General features: G+C 36.9%; 1 protein-coding gene across 2 annotated transcripts; it reads left to right on the forward strand.

Moving 5' to 3' along the window:
* The first annotated feature begins 696 nt into the window (after positions 1-696).
* Positions 697-13,273, forward strand: LOC128226474 (photoreceptor-specific nuclear receptor-like). 2 transcript variants are annotated; one of them, XM_052936357.1, is made up of 9 exons: positions 697-1,038; positions 10,208-10,490; positions 10,686-10,789; positions 11,062-11,094; positions 11,366-11,569; positions 11,806-12,002; positions 12,244-12,475; positions 12,667-12,772; positions 13,134-13,273. In XM_052936357.1, the coding sequence occupies exons 1-9, from the start codon at positions 891-893 to the stop codon at positions 13,264-13,266; spliced, it is 1,440 nt and encodes a 479-aa protein (XP_052792317.1). In that variant the 5' UTR covers positions 697-890; the 3' UTR covers positions 13,267-13,273. The 2 variants fall into 2 exon arrangements, with proteins under 2 accessions (XP_052792317.1, XP_052792318.1); XM_052936358.1 differs by lacking the exon at positions 11,062-11,094.
* The last annotated feature ends 516 nt before the right edge of the window (positions 13,274-13,789 follow it).

Consider the following 13,789-nt stretch of genomic DNA (forward strand, 5'->3'; position numbering starts at 1 on the left):
TTGTCAATCTTGATGTATATTGTAATTTTGCCCTCATAAATTCAGGTGGTGTGTTCTTGGTTGACCTAGAATTCACTTTCATAGATCTTCAAGGAAACGTCCAAATTTAGTCTACACATGAGATAGATTTGAGATGATTCCTTTTTACGAAAACGCTACACTCAGAATATTTCAAATATGACTGTAGCATGTTCATCATAACATAGTATATAGTGAATGTTACCGGACCAAAAAAAAACTTATTTCAGTTTTAATATTTTTGAACAAACAGGTTTTATCGATGACAATGATGGTTTCCCGGAACCCAGCTTTGGTCTCGCACCTATACCACATGATCATAATTATTATTCATAAAAGAGCATCAGGCGGTAGTCTCGGCATTTCAAAGAACCAATGCCGTTCTACTGCCGTTCCAATATATCTGAGAATGACATCTACTTCTCGCATAATAACCCAAAACCAATACATCAAGTCAGCGTTCGTAGATCGATGTGCCAGTCCTCAGACGACAAAACTAGCTAAGCAGACGACATTATGCCTGATCAGAAATCGCACGCGAGGACAGGGGGCGGTCGCGATGGAGCGATTTGTTGACACAGGGAAATGAGAAACCGTGTGGAGGCGGGGACTGGGCCTTATTTAATTTTCTACCAACATCACACTGTGCTATTAAACATTTGATGCTGCTATCTTTTAAACGTCCTTATCACCTCTGTTGAGATCAGTTAATTCGTTTGAAACTGTTTTCATTGTTTCTCTATCTTCAATTTTAATTCCTGAAATAAAGGAAATATCTTTATGAGGCATATCGATAATTATGCTATAATTCTAATAAAAGTAGAATAAATTCTAAAATATTAAATAAACCGACAACGGTTGTTTAGGTTGTCATGGAGACTGTAGTCACAGAGTCGCACGAGAGTGTAGCTATGGAGGACACGCCACTGTTTACACGTGCACAATCCCTGACTCGCGACAGGGACCCCGGCACACGTGATTCTCACCCGACAGGAAATTTTGTCGGCCTTCTGCATCAAGGTGAGCTTTTTGTATTGTGTTTATATTCTTATTGGCATTTCTTCTATCAAGAGCAGAGACTGCGTAGAAGTGCAAATGACACGTGCTTTGCCATTAAACGATATACATTTAGGTAGACATTTTGAAGGACCAACCAGGTTTAAAACTTTTCAATAGCAAAAGAGACATTAGACTATTTTTACATGAACTACGAGTTGATTAAATGGACTTCGCACACCGTTCGCTAACCAAATATGTTAATACATCGATGAACTTAACAATACTACATATGCGTTAATACCAAATTTTAATTGCCCACTGATATATATGCATGGGTATGTTTGATGATCAAAGGACTTGAAAGGTTGCTATAATTCTATTGATGATTTCGATACGTATAATCGAATAAATACCATACAATAATTCTGGTATAAAGTTCCTTAGTAAGCATACTTCGCGGACTTTTTTTAAGTCACGTGATATATAATGTAAATTAAACTTATCATGTTACAAGAAACAATATGTTTATAAATATGTTTGAATCTTGAATCTTATTGCAAGATGATTGTAATTTAATGAAGAAATAGAAGGCAATACAACAGCCTTCCGCTTATCTCTCGACATTGTTTTACATTTATGTAAAACAAAAAAACATTGATTGGTTAAAACTGTTCATTGATAAGAATGGTAGGTGGACTTCTTTCACCGTCCCCATAGATCTGTTATAATTTCTAGTTACTGCTACCACTACCCGGGGTATTGAAATTTAACTCAACGAGCGTCGTGCCGACAATGTATAATCTCAACCACGAGCTAGCCGTGCAACATGTAGCGTGGGATAATTGGATATCGTTGCAATTTATCCGAACGATACGTATTCTCCTTTATGGCTACCGTTCTAATATGATAATTACTGCATATACGAAAACAAATAAAGCACTCTCAAATATGGTACGGGGTGTATTTGCTAACGTACACACGTCTTTCGTAGATATGTCGTATAAATAGTATCCTATAGACTTGTGTCGCTTGCGAAGTACAATGTACGTACAAAAGGCCCGGTACATGCATGTTTTTTTTAAACAACGTTATTTATGTTTTATATATGGCTGACAACAAGCATAATCTATAGAATATAAAATACACTAGCCTACCCATCTTGGTCAAATAAAGAATATGTATTTCCGGGTATAATGGAATAACTCAGAATTTTGGCTGGTATATTAGTTATAAAATAGTTCTTTAGATGCTGGTGACTCGACATCACAGAATATAGATTCAATCATACATACATGCTTTAAAAGGGCATGCTCGTGTAATGGAAGCACCAAAACATATTCATATTGTTGTTATAAGAACCATGCCCACTCTTTCAAATTTTATTCCGGTTTTGTAAATACATTGGCTTATCAGATAATCATTATATAGCAGATATATTCTAAATCAAAATGATGAAACGTTATCACTTGTTAAACCATGATTCTAAAAAATGATGCTGATTTAATGAATTATTAAAGATATATAGAGGAAGTTGAATAACGCACATGTCGTATCATTCACACTCCAGACGTCTTTAAAATGAATTATTTTATGCACATTGAAAAGTTCGTATTTTTAGTATGATTAAATTCAACTTAAAATTCTGCTCCTATTTCTCGAAACTTCTTAAGCTTTACAGGCTTAAATAGCTTATTTCAATTAGGCAAAATACATAATTAAATTGAATTTTGACAAATGAAAAATGGTTTATTGTGATTATCATAAAGAAGTTCCTATCTAGAGTATAAAAACTCTTGAAGAAATAAATTTAACGCAAAATATTGAAAAACAAAAATAGTGAGTTTAGTTTAATCCTGCTATAAGGGACTTAAGAAGTTTCGAGAAATTAGGGCCCTTACGACTCAATCTTAAGTAACTCTCATGACTCAATTAAGTGGGATATAGTTTTACATACTTTAAAATATACGCATAATTGTAATATGCATAATGTACATACTTCACAGCACTTTTTAAGAATATTTACATTTTTAAGTTTGCTCCATAATTTATTATCACTTATTCCAAGTTTATGATGGAAAAAAGATGTATTAGAACAGTGAACATTCTTAACCATGATGCGTAAATCGATTCTTATAAATATGTATTTTGTTGACAAGTTTACAATTCGTATAAATACTTAAATGTGTTTAAGTTGGTTTTGTTATCATAGCAACATCATACATATATTCCTGTACTTTATATGTTTTAACATTATTACACAAAATTAATCTTAACCATTATATTAAACTATGGATATTTTGTTTACTATGCCTTTGTTTTAAAATACTGAGTATTAGTTGGGACATTCTATATCTGAGCTCGGTATTATAAATGGAATGTGTATGTGTTGAAAGTAAAGAAGTATGGCTTAGGAAAGTAAGCTCATGCTTGATGGTTCTGTTATGATTTTTCTGCATATATGTGGGCAACAGTACCGTTGTCCCGCACATTTGTAGCAATATTATAAGCGGAAGAAAAAAAAATGATATTTCATCTTTTAAATATCATACGTGGGTGAAATTTAAAGTAACTATTTCATAACAAGCAACGGCAAGCCCGTTATTAAACAATCGGCGAAGACTGAATTAACTTTATAATGTGTTTCCTTATTACGACGTTGAACTCATAAAATATATAGTGTGACGTGCTGCACATATTACATAAATTATTACCGATGGGAAAGTATTGTTTTCATGAACAGGACCGTTTGATTCAAGTGATGTTTAGATTGCAAAACTATTACTCATGTTGACAAGAACATGACATGTTGAAGAAAGTTAGAAAAGGATTTAAACAAAAGTACAAATTATAGTATAAATAATTTATTTTTACTTCAGTTATTATTATATTTTGTTAAGAAAACGTCAAGATATCTTAATTTCATTCGAAGACGAGCATTCTAAATTATTTTACTAACCCAAAGAGTTCGCAATTTTTCTAGGAACATTCAAATACATGTAGAATGTTCAGCTGGATTGTCATTCTTAGACTTTGTCTTCAGAGCAATGGCTTATTAGTGTTAACAGTAGATCTAATTTGCTACAAATTAGCATTGTGATTCTGTGCGTCTTTTAAGTTGGCCGTTGAAGTGCGCCTTAAGACTTGGATCAGGTGGAAACTGTGCTAATTCCCTCTCGGAGTCACATCACTTCACCGCCACCGCGTTCCCTTCATAGCCCTTATTTCGTTACGAGTTGTATGGAGAGGACGTCAGAGTTCTGCGATGTTGGAAAATGACATTACTGGAGAGCACTCACGGCTGTTCTTTATAACTTTCCGTCTCACTGATGACACTTTAATAAAGTTATCGGATATCATTATGACTGACAATGGTGAAAATGGTGTTTGCGCTGATTAGACTAGCGGCCACGGTTAACAAGGTTTCTATCGAGGCAATAAAAGACATATTTGATTTTCACAGCGTAAATTAGATAATGTTGAATTCATCTTTCACGCCTCTCTGCTAGGGAACCTTAATGTGTTAATGCTCAGCCGGGCAGGGAAATGGAATCGCAACGCACTGGCCAGAAGAGAGAATTGTTATCGAAAATGCTATCGAAAATGGATAAGCGCTCTGAAAGATTGGCAGACAGTGTGTTTATTATACACGTTTATATTGATGAATCTTCATTGAACATGTTTTAAACACTTTTTTCTAATGTCATTGCTTAGTAGGACTAGCCGCACTTTCATTTTGAAAGGTAAAGAATCTAACAACCGTTTGTCCAGTCGAAATGCCTTAAATATTGATGTAGGGTTTTCGCCACATTTGATGCTGACGTGTTTAATTACGGACCCAGATGGTAAACACTCGGGTCAATTTTCCGACCCCTTTAAATTTGAAGTGCCTTTCTAAGTGCGTTGTTGAGTTTTTACTTTCAGGACAAATACGTTCGCAACTCAAAGCATACTCCTCTATTTTTGTGACTGTCTACAAAGCGAAGCAAGTTCTTCTAAATTCCTGCACGAGCAAGAAATTTAAATATTCATTAAATGACATTTTAAACGTAAACACTTCATTTCAATTCTTCAATTGCCCGTCATAGATGAGATAACTACCCCTTTGTCTGGCAGATTTCTTACATTTAATAGTTTAATCTCGAAACCTTTAAATCTTTAATCATTTGTCATCCTCATTCGTATTCTTGACTGTTCGATCTAAGTCTTCTCTATAGATCTGTAGCATGAGTGGCTTAATTAAAGTTTTAATTTCTCTAAAGGATCAACGGTTTCAATATTGATTGTAATTGATGATTTAACGTCAGCAAGTGTCTTCAGACAATGTTCGGTAATTCAAGCGAGCAATTTTCTTCTTCTTGCATTCAAAAATATGTACATTTGTATTATATCGCGGCAATTAACGTGGCCTAAAGAGAGAGTCTACTAAAAGCTAGATTGGACGACCATTGTCCTTTTCCCATAAAAAACTGAAGACCATAAAGTAAACAGATTCTGTACTAAGTCTTTGTGCATTCTTTTAACGTATACCTATATGAGCTAACATGTTGCGCCAGAATCCACAGTGTGTTCCAACCTCGGTTAATCACAGCGCCTATTTCGTAGGGCAAAAAAAACATCAGTATAGAACAGGCGCTTTTACATCTGGGTAAAGAAAAACGATATAAAGCTTTCTTAATAAATAAGATATTAATGAGCGTGGCAGGACAAATTGCTGCCATTACCCTTCATTCCTGGAATCACCTGCTCCACCGTTCCAGAAACCAGCCAGCATATCTTGTTATGTCAAATTGGATACACATTGTTTTATTGCTCGTGTGATTTCTCGAATATTAATTCTATAGACCGCTTATTATTTTTGTGAGAGAACAACCAGTTGCGATTATTACAAATGATTGTTAATTGGAAACCACCGGACGACGTCACGGCACGGTGCGCACCAGCCGTGAAAATGGCGGCTTTATCGTCGCATTTCTTCGTGAATAATTAATGCAAAGGAAATAGATGAAACTGCTGAAACAATAAAAATATGATCTTGATACGGCGATTGGAAATTAAATCACTGCAGTTAAATGTAATATGTCATAAAAAGGATCAATAGCATACTGCGCAGTTTCTTAAGAAAGCTTTGATTTCGGATTGATATGATTTCAATTTATGAGAAAATTACCGCAATATGAAATTTCCCAAACAATTTCCTTGCATTATGAGGATGCTAATTGAGTTATTTTTTAAACTTGAAAAACATTACACCAATGTTACATTTGCCTAGTCTTTGTATACGCTTAAATTGTATAATCCGGAATTACGTCATTGTTTATTTCGATATTGCGCTTTGATTGGCTTTGCAAGACATAATTTAACCAATGGTTTACCATGTTACAGTTCTCGGCTATTTTTTGTACAAACGTTTTAAATTACAGCGATCATCCATATTATTGAAATGCAATTATTCTATAATATTGTGATGCCATAGCTAAATTATAGTTTTTAGGCGATCTGAAAACAGTTATTCTTCATTATTTTACACCCACATTGACATTACAACTTTCAACAACAAAACATGTCTTAAAGGGATACGTTCACGTTTGCTAGGGCCGAGCATCGACCGTGTTTAAATGCTTGTTTCAATGATAAACTTTCATCAAATTAGAGCTTTATTGTTTTTAATTATTTAAAAGGTTCAAATGTGACAGAGAATGCGTTTTTTGCGGAAATGCGTAAGTAACGTCCGTGAAAATCCAAATAACTTTAGGCTTCAAATGGTTAATGGAATTATCTTCAAATGAGTATCTGCCAATTGTTGTCTTTGTGTTCATAAAAGTAAGTAAACTATGCATATTTCAACAAAGATGACAACACTCAATGTCAACAAACTATGTGAGTAATTCTCTTAAAACGAAATATCAGTACCATAGTTTTATTTCGTCAAAAATTAAGTCTTCTTCACATCTTGAATAAAAAACAAAAGTCGCAAGACACCCGACATACAACAGTAACTAGAACTGTTTCAAACTTTTTGTAATCAGGTAAGTGTATACAGAACACGGTCGTTGAGTGTCTTCAACTAGAATTTTGAGTGACACCTTTTCCCTGTACTAGTTTCTGCAATATTCATGTTTTTTTCCTTGCAAAACTCCCTTTTGCATATATTCGCGTTTCTCATGTTCCTGTCAAATACACATGTACCACGCGAATGCGTTTATATTAGCCATTGCGTATGTTAAGCCTCTTAATAATTCGCCAAATAATGTTCTAATGGTCATTGGCGGTTGCTTTCCTTACTAAATGGAAATTTGATAATTTTGTAATCTGCTGAATTGAATTTTTGTTGTCAGAGCTCCTCTGAATGTTTAATGATATGTGAATCTGTCCATAGATCCCTTTGACGAAGGCATAAGTCTGAGTTATAGTACATGTTAAATTAAGGTGTCACTTTCAATGACGAATGATTATACTCACAGCCAAGTTTTGTGGGAGTTAGAGATATTCACCAGTTACGTTACCTTTACTTACACCTCTGATTAAGAGGGCTCTAAAACAACATATGTATTTTCTTTTTTTCAAATATCTTTTGACATTAATTTAAGGGTTATAACGGCAAAGTTTGATAAATGATTTTGTTATCTGTACAGAAATATATATTGTATGTATAATTTACAAATTTTCAAAACCATAAATTAATGACACCCATTTTGCATAGAACATTAAAATATTGAATAAATAATTAAACAGTATGCAATATTGTCATACAATGGCCATTTGAATTGCTTTTCTTTAAACCACAAATATTTTAAACTTGATGTAAGTGGGTGACCAAAAACGTTACTTGCTACCAAAAATCAGTTTTTTTTAAATCTGACGTCATACCATTTATCCTATCATGTAACAATCTATGGATTTCGATAATTGGTCTTAAAATGTTCTGATGTTCTGGCTGAGCATTAAAGGATGTGTTTATGTATGTCCCTCAATGTCACGATCCCCTTTCGCATCCGCATACTTTTGAGTCATGAAATTCAGTATGAAAATGGCTTTATGCAAACTCTTATTTCGGTATACTGTTTATACAATGCCACTGGTATGAGGAACTTCCAACGGCACCGAGTATCTCTAAACGACGTCCACTGTGACGTGACTTGATGCGGGGATTCAACCAGAAGTCGCAATGTGATAAGTCTAGATTGTATGGTGGATGTTGAAAACTTGAAAATTGTGATTTTGCAAATATTCTGTCACCAGTGCAGAGTGATGCGCGTGTGAATTATCGTGCAACAACTTGACACCGCGCATCCTTGTACGTCCGTTTTTGATTTAGGGTCAAACAATGCCCAACGTGCCCAAGCCTTGCGCATTTTTAATTGTTCCATAATCCAATATACCGCTGAAAATGTATTGCTATCTGTACCATATCTCTTCGAACGGTAAGAAGGGCATCTTGTTCTACTATTGAGTTGACAGTATCGATATCTTTGTCAGAGTCCACCGGAATCAGTCGACCGGGTATTGTCTGTACCTGTTATAATTAAAATTTCGAATGCGATTTTATACAGTAAGCCGCGAATCTTACAAAATATGTTTTGCCCATCTCGGAAAAGTTTGCCAGAATCAGCCATATTTCAGTCAGTATGGAATGTTATGTTGCTTTTAATATTCAACTACTTGTGCACGTGGAAAACGTGTTTAAATTTGGATACTTATATAATGAATCAATACCTTTTCCAGTGGTATGCAATACATAATGTGCACGAGGAAACCGTGCCCGTACAGCTCTGTTGCCGCTACGAGTAAAGGGATAAAAAATAGATATATGAACTGCCTACCTTATGCTGAACCTCCCTGAACCCTTCAAAACAACACAACATCTGCAATATTCTACAAATCGGGTATCAACTCGGTCTCCGGCAATCTTCGGAAGGCAGGCCGATGTGTTACGACTCGCTATCGAAAGATTCGCCCTTTATTGGAAGCTGAAACTACAAAATTTAAGAAATTTGGTACAAAAATACATACAAACATGATATATTTAATGCTTCCATGCACTGACATTCAGTGTTAATAAAATACTTGGTTGACAAGACACATTAAGTTGGTGCCTCCCCGCTTACAATATAAAATATGTTAAAACGCCGCGCAGTTGATACATGTAGGTCTTATACAGAAGCGCAAAAAATCATCTTTCCTGACTCAGGTGCTTACACTAAAATGTTTAAATAAATGACTGTAAGAAACTTATTTTCATGTCAGCTTCTAAACCATTGGCTTAACTTGTACTGACATATATCACGATCTTTAATTACAATGGCCTTAGTTTATAAAAAATTCACGTGGTAATTATTTTGCCGAAGTGGAAGATTCTTGAGTAGGGTGATGAGAGTCGCAACACAATCGCTGCACGCAATCCGACTGAAACACTTCCTTTATAATGAATTCGCTTGGTTTGAGCTTTCCTGCAACTATAACTGTTTTATTAGCATAAGTCCTTGTTTCATATCGACAGTGTGTGCATTTTGAGGCGTCAATCGTGGCGTCAATGAGTTGTGATTACAATAAGCTTGTTTGTTTGCTAACTGGTCGTCATTCATAGTTAATGACGCAATCTCACCTATAACAGTTAAACTGGCTTTTCGAACTAGTTGGAGTGTGTTCAATTTGCAGTCTGTACTTAATGCCTTCCAGTAAAGGCGCTTTTGATGTAAACTATGCTTTTAAGAATACTTAAATTTCCATTGGCCCACAGAATCTTGGGCTGACATGAGATATTAACTGACTTATTTTATGAACAAATTCTGACCAAAACAACGATTTTGGACAAGCAGAAAAATCAGACTAAACATTATTTCAATTTTCTGTGCGTGGCCGGAATATGGCCACGAATGTGCTGTGTTTCAAAGAGCATCAGTATTAGAGCGAAGAAAGGTCTAAGACGCTTCGACCTAAGGCGTCATCGATCAACTATCTTCTAACTTTCAATGTTCAATGAAACACTCGATCGTGTGTATTAAAATATTTTTGCATTTAAAGTATCTCAGAAATTGTCCGTTTGCTGCAGTACAGATTTCTCTTTTTTCATTTTGAGAAACAAATAAACGTTGTTATCTGCACATGTATAACGCACTTGCTAAGATAAACACAGTACATAAAATATTAAAAAGATAGTCTAAGACAACTACGGTATATTTTATATCCGCAGGTTCAATCAATGAGGCCTCCTCGCCGCCCCGGTTTTCGCCATGCCCATCTCCCCTGAAGATCTCCAACCTGATCGCCCCATCACCCGGCATCGTTGTGTCCGTGCCCCAGCACTCCGAACAGGCCCTATCGCCACCGCCCGGTGGGTCGGGCAAGCGGATGTCACCTGGACTTGTGTGTGTGGTGTGCGGGGACACATCCAGCGGGAAGCACTATGGCATCCTGGCATGTAATGGCTGCAGCGGCTTCTTCAAGCGTAGTGTTCGCAGGAAACTCATCTACAGGTTCGTCGGCTTCGTCACTATTTTGACAGATCAACGGTCGGGAAAAGTCAATTTATCATATTTAAAAGTAGTCACACAAAAATATTAGGGTATTTAGGTGTTTTAAAAACATACGTCTGAGACTAAGTAGTCAAACCCTGCTTTCGTTATTCATTTGTTTGCGTTTTATATCCCCCAATTGCAATTTACCCCCAGATGCCAGGCGGGGACGGGACTATGCGTGGTTGACAAGGCCCATCGGAACCAATGCCAGGCCTGCCGCCTCAAGAAATGTCTCCAGTTGGGCATGAACAAGGACGGTAAGTGTTGAAGGCCTATCGCAACCCAAGTCGAATACAAGGCTTGCCACCCTCCAGATAAACATGAAAAATGTGTGCATGGCAGCTGTTCTTATTCGTTTTAATTATCAATGCATTTTACTTGGCCAAAATACCTACATTTAACGTACGTTTCGCTCTTTACTTTTACGTGTCGTTTATGGGACATTCTTTCAGACCGGCCAACGCTTGTGTGTTCCGTTCAAATTATGTCTCTACATTCTTGAAAATCAGATTAGTTTCATTGTTTTCAGCATGGGATACGTGTGTACGAAGTGATAGAAACGGTATGTTTAACATTTAATACAACATTATATTCGAAACTGTGAATCACTTTCCTTTTGATCTGAAAGAATGTCCCTTCATAAACGTTAGGATGTTTTTTAAGGATTTTAATAATTGAAAATATTTTCTGTTTTCATACACATGTTTTAATGCCTTATCTCTGAACCTTTTTAATATATTCCGATATCATGCATTATATCTATAAGCAGCATTCACGGTTGTTCAAAACGCCCACCCTTAGTTTGAAATTTGATTATGCTTTATGTCCTCTAGCCGTGCAGAACGAGCGGCAACCAAGGAACACGGCCCAGGTGCGGAACGACCAGCTGGATACCGGGCTGGACAGCGGCCTAGCGGCCCCCTATGCGACCGTGTCCGCCACCCATCCCGCCTTCTCACCAGCAGCCAAGCGCCGGATCCTACCTGGCATGATGGCTCACGACCAAGCAACTAAACCAGAAAACAGCTTACCTGAAGGTATCAGTTTGCCTTAGTATGGAGAATTGTCTGAGTAATCTCTGACATTTTGAACTTATTGTTTATAACGTGTACCATCGCGAGCAATGCTTAAATGACAGTATAATTTATGTTTTAAAAATAATGTTATTTAAAAAAACTGACGTGGTTATAATCAATTGTATGGTAAATTGTATAGGACTGGTCCATTACTGTTTTTATCATTTAGATATACTCCATTGCTTCATTATTTTCAGATGGAGATGAGAACATAGACGTGACGTCAGATGCGAATGAGCGGCACGTGACGCCATACTACAGTAACTACGGTGACGTTTTTTATCCCCTGGGCGGCCAAGAGACGCTGTACGAGTGCTCGGCCCGCCTCCTCTTCATGGCCGTCCGCTGGGCCAAAAACCTCCCGTCATTCGCGAACCTTCCATTTCGAGACCAGGTACATCCACAAATCTGTATTCACCTAATCATAATCCACGAAATATCATAAACGTTTCGTGTTCCTAATTTAACTACGGGTTCCAGTTCACTCAGTGAGCCTTATCTTAGTATTTTCTCTAACTTTCTAAGATTTTTATGAGACAATGTTTTGGTTCGACAAATTGCCGTATAGTATCCACATACTCTGACATTTAAATAAAAGGATATGGCAGTAAAATATCCGCCTGGTGTTCTTGTAGGTGATCTTGCTGGAGGAGACGTGGGGAGAGCTCTTCATGCTCTGCTCTATCCAGTGGTCCATGCCCATGGACGCCTGTCCGCTCCTCGGCGCCCACGACCACGCCCAGGCTAAGTCAGGTGCGCTTGCCGCTGACATCCGTGCACTCCAAGAGATGTTTGCGAGGTTCAAGTCTATCGGTGTCGACCCGGGCGAGTTTGCATGCCTCAAAGCAGTTTCTCTATTCAAACCAGGTAAGTACCGGTACATTTGTACAATCAATCACGATTCCGATCTCTATTCATTTGGCGTCTCTTCTAGATATAAACAGAAACTGATTTTGTTTGTTTTGCCAGGCGCAGCAAAATTCGTAGAACAATAATCCATTCAGTTGGTTCTTATGATGCTCTTAACATGCATAAAACTATTTCGTGTTCGACTACAGAGACCCGGGGCCTAAAGGATCCGCGACAAGTGGAGAGTCTTCAGGACCAGGCGCAAGTAATGCTGGGCCAACACATCCGGGCCCAGCATCCCACACAGCCCGTAAGGTACGGAGCACATCCATTTTCACCCAGCTATGGGGAAATGTACGATCGTCAATTTATTACATTAAAAACTACAATTGTAGTTAGAAAATACGTTAGAAAATGCGGTTTAAAAACAAATGAAAACAATGAGTTCATTCAAGATATTGAGATATTAGTTAAATACGTTCATGACATTTGGTCAGTACTTTAAAATGAAGTTTCTGTGTTTTAACATGATGTTTTAACTGACATCAGAAACTGTCCTTGGTATCAATATTTTGCATACCCGGTTATAGGCTGTGTGAAAATCGTGACAGTTCAAGTCAAACAGGACCACAGATTATAACGTTAATTCACCCCAAGCTTCATTGTTTTTCACCAGGTTTGGACGGCTGCTGCTGATGCTGCCGTCGCTGAGGCTCGTGGGATCGGGGGCCATTGAGAAGGTGTTCTTTGGCCGCTCCATTGGAAACACACCCATGGAGAAACTCCTCTGTGACATGTTTAAAAGTTGAATCCTGAGGTCCGATCTTGAACGACAAATACGTGCATGTACACAACTGTTTCAAAGACATACGCAAGGAGCTATCAATACATGTATACACTAAATGTGCTGTGAAATGACTTATTGTACCCTTGGACTAAGTTATTTTAGTCTCAAATGTACCTCGTTGAAATAATATATAAAATGTATGTGAAATTCTATTGTATTGCCATTACTGGTATGCATGTACATGTATTGTAGTTGAACATTCTACTTAAACTAATTTGTGCTTGAGGCAATGTGCTACATGATAAACTTTTGCTTCATAAATATAATCCTTAAACGAAAAATACACTAAACTATACATTTTTGTATACAGAATATACATGTATATTCTCCCTCAATGAGTGAGACATTACATTGATGCCATAAAAACACAGTAGGTGTAGTTTCTTCAACTGTTTTTATTTGTGTAATAAAGAGTTCACAATGTCTGCATTTTGTTAAGTGTAACTTACTGTCAGACAGAAGTTTGTTTTGTATAGCTGAGGTAA

Source organism: Mya arenaria, chromosome 3, assembly GCF_026914265.1.
Source record: "Mya arenaria isolate MELC-2E11 chromosome 3, ASM2691426v1".
NCBI classification, from domain to species: Eukaryota; Metazoa; Mollusca; class Bivalvia; order Myida; family Myidae; genus Mya; species Mya arenaria.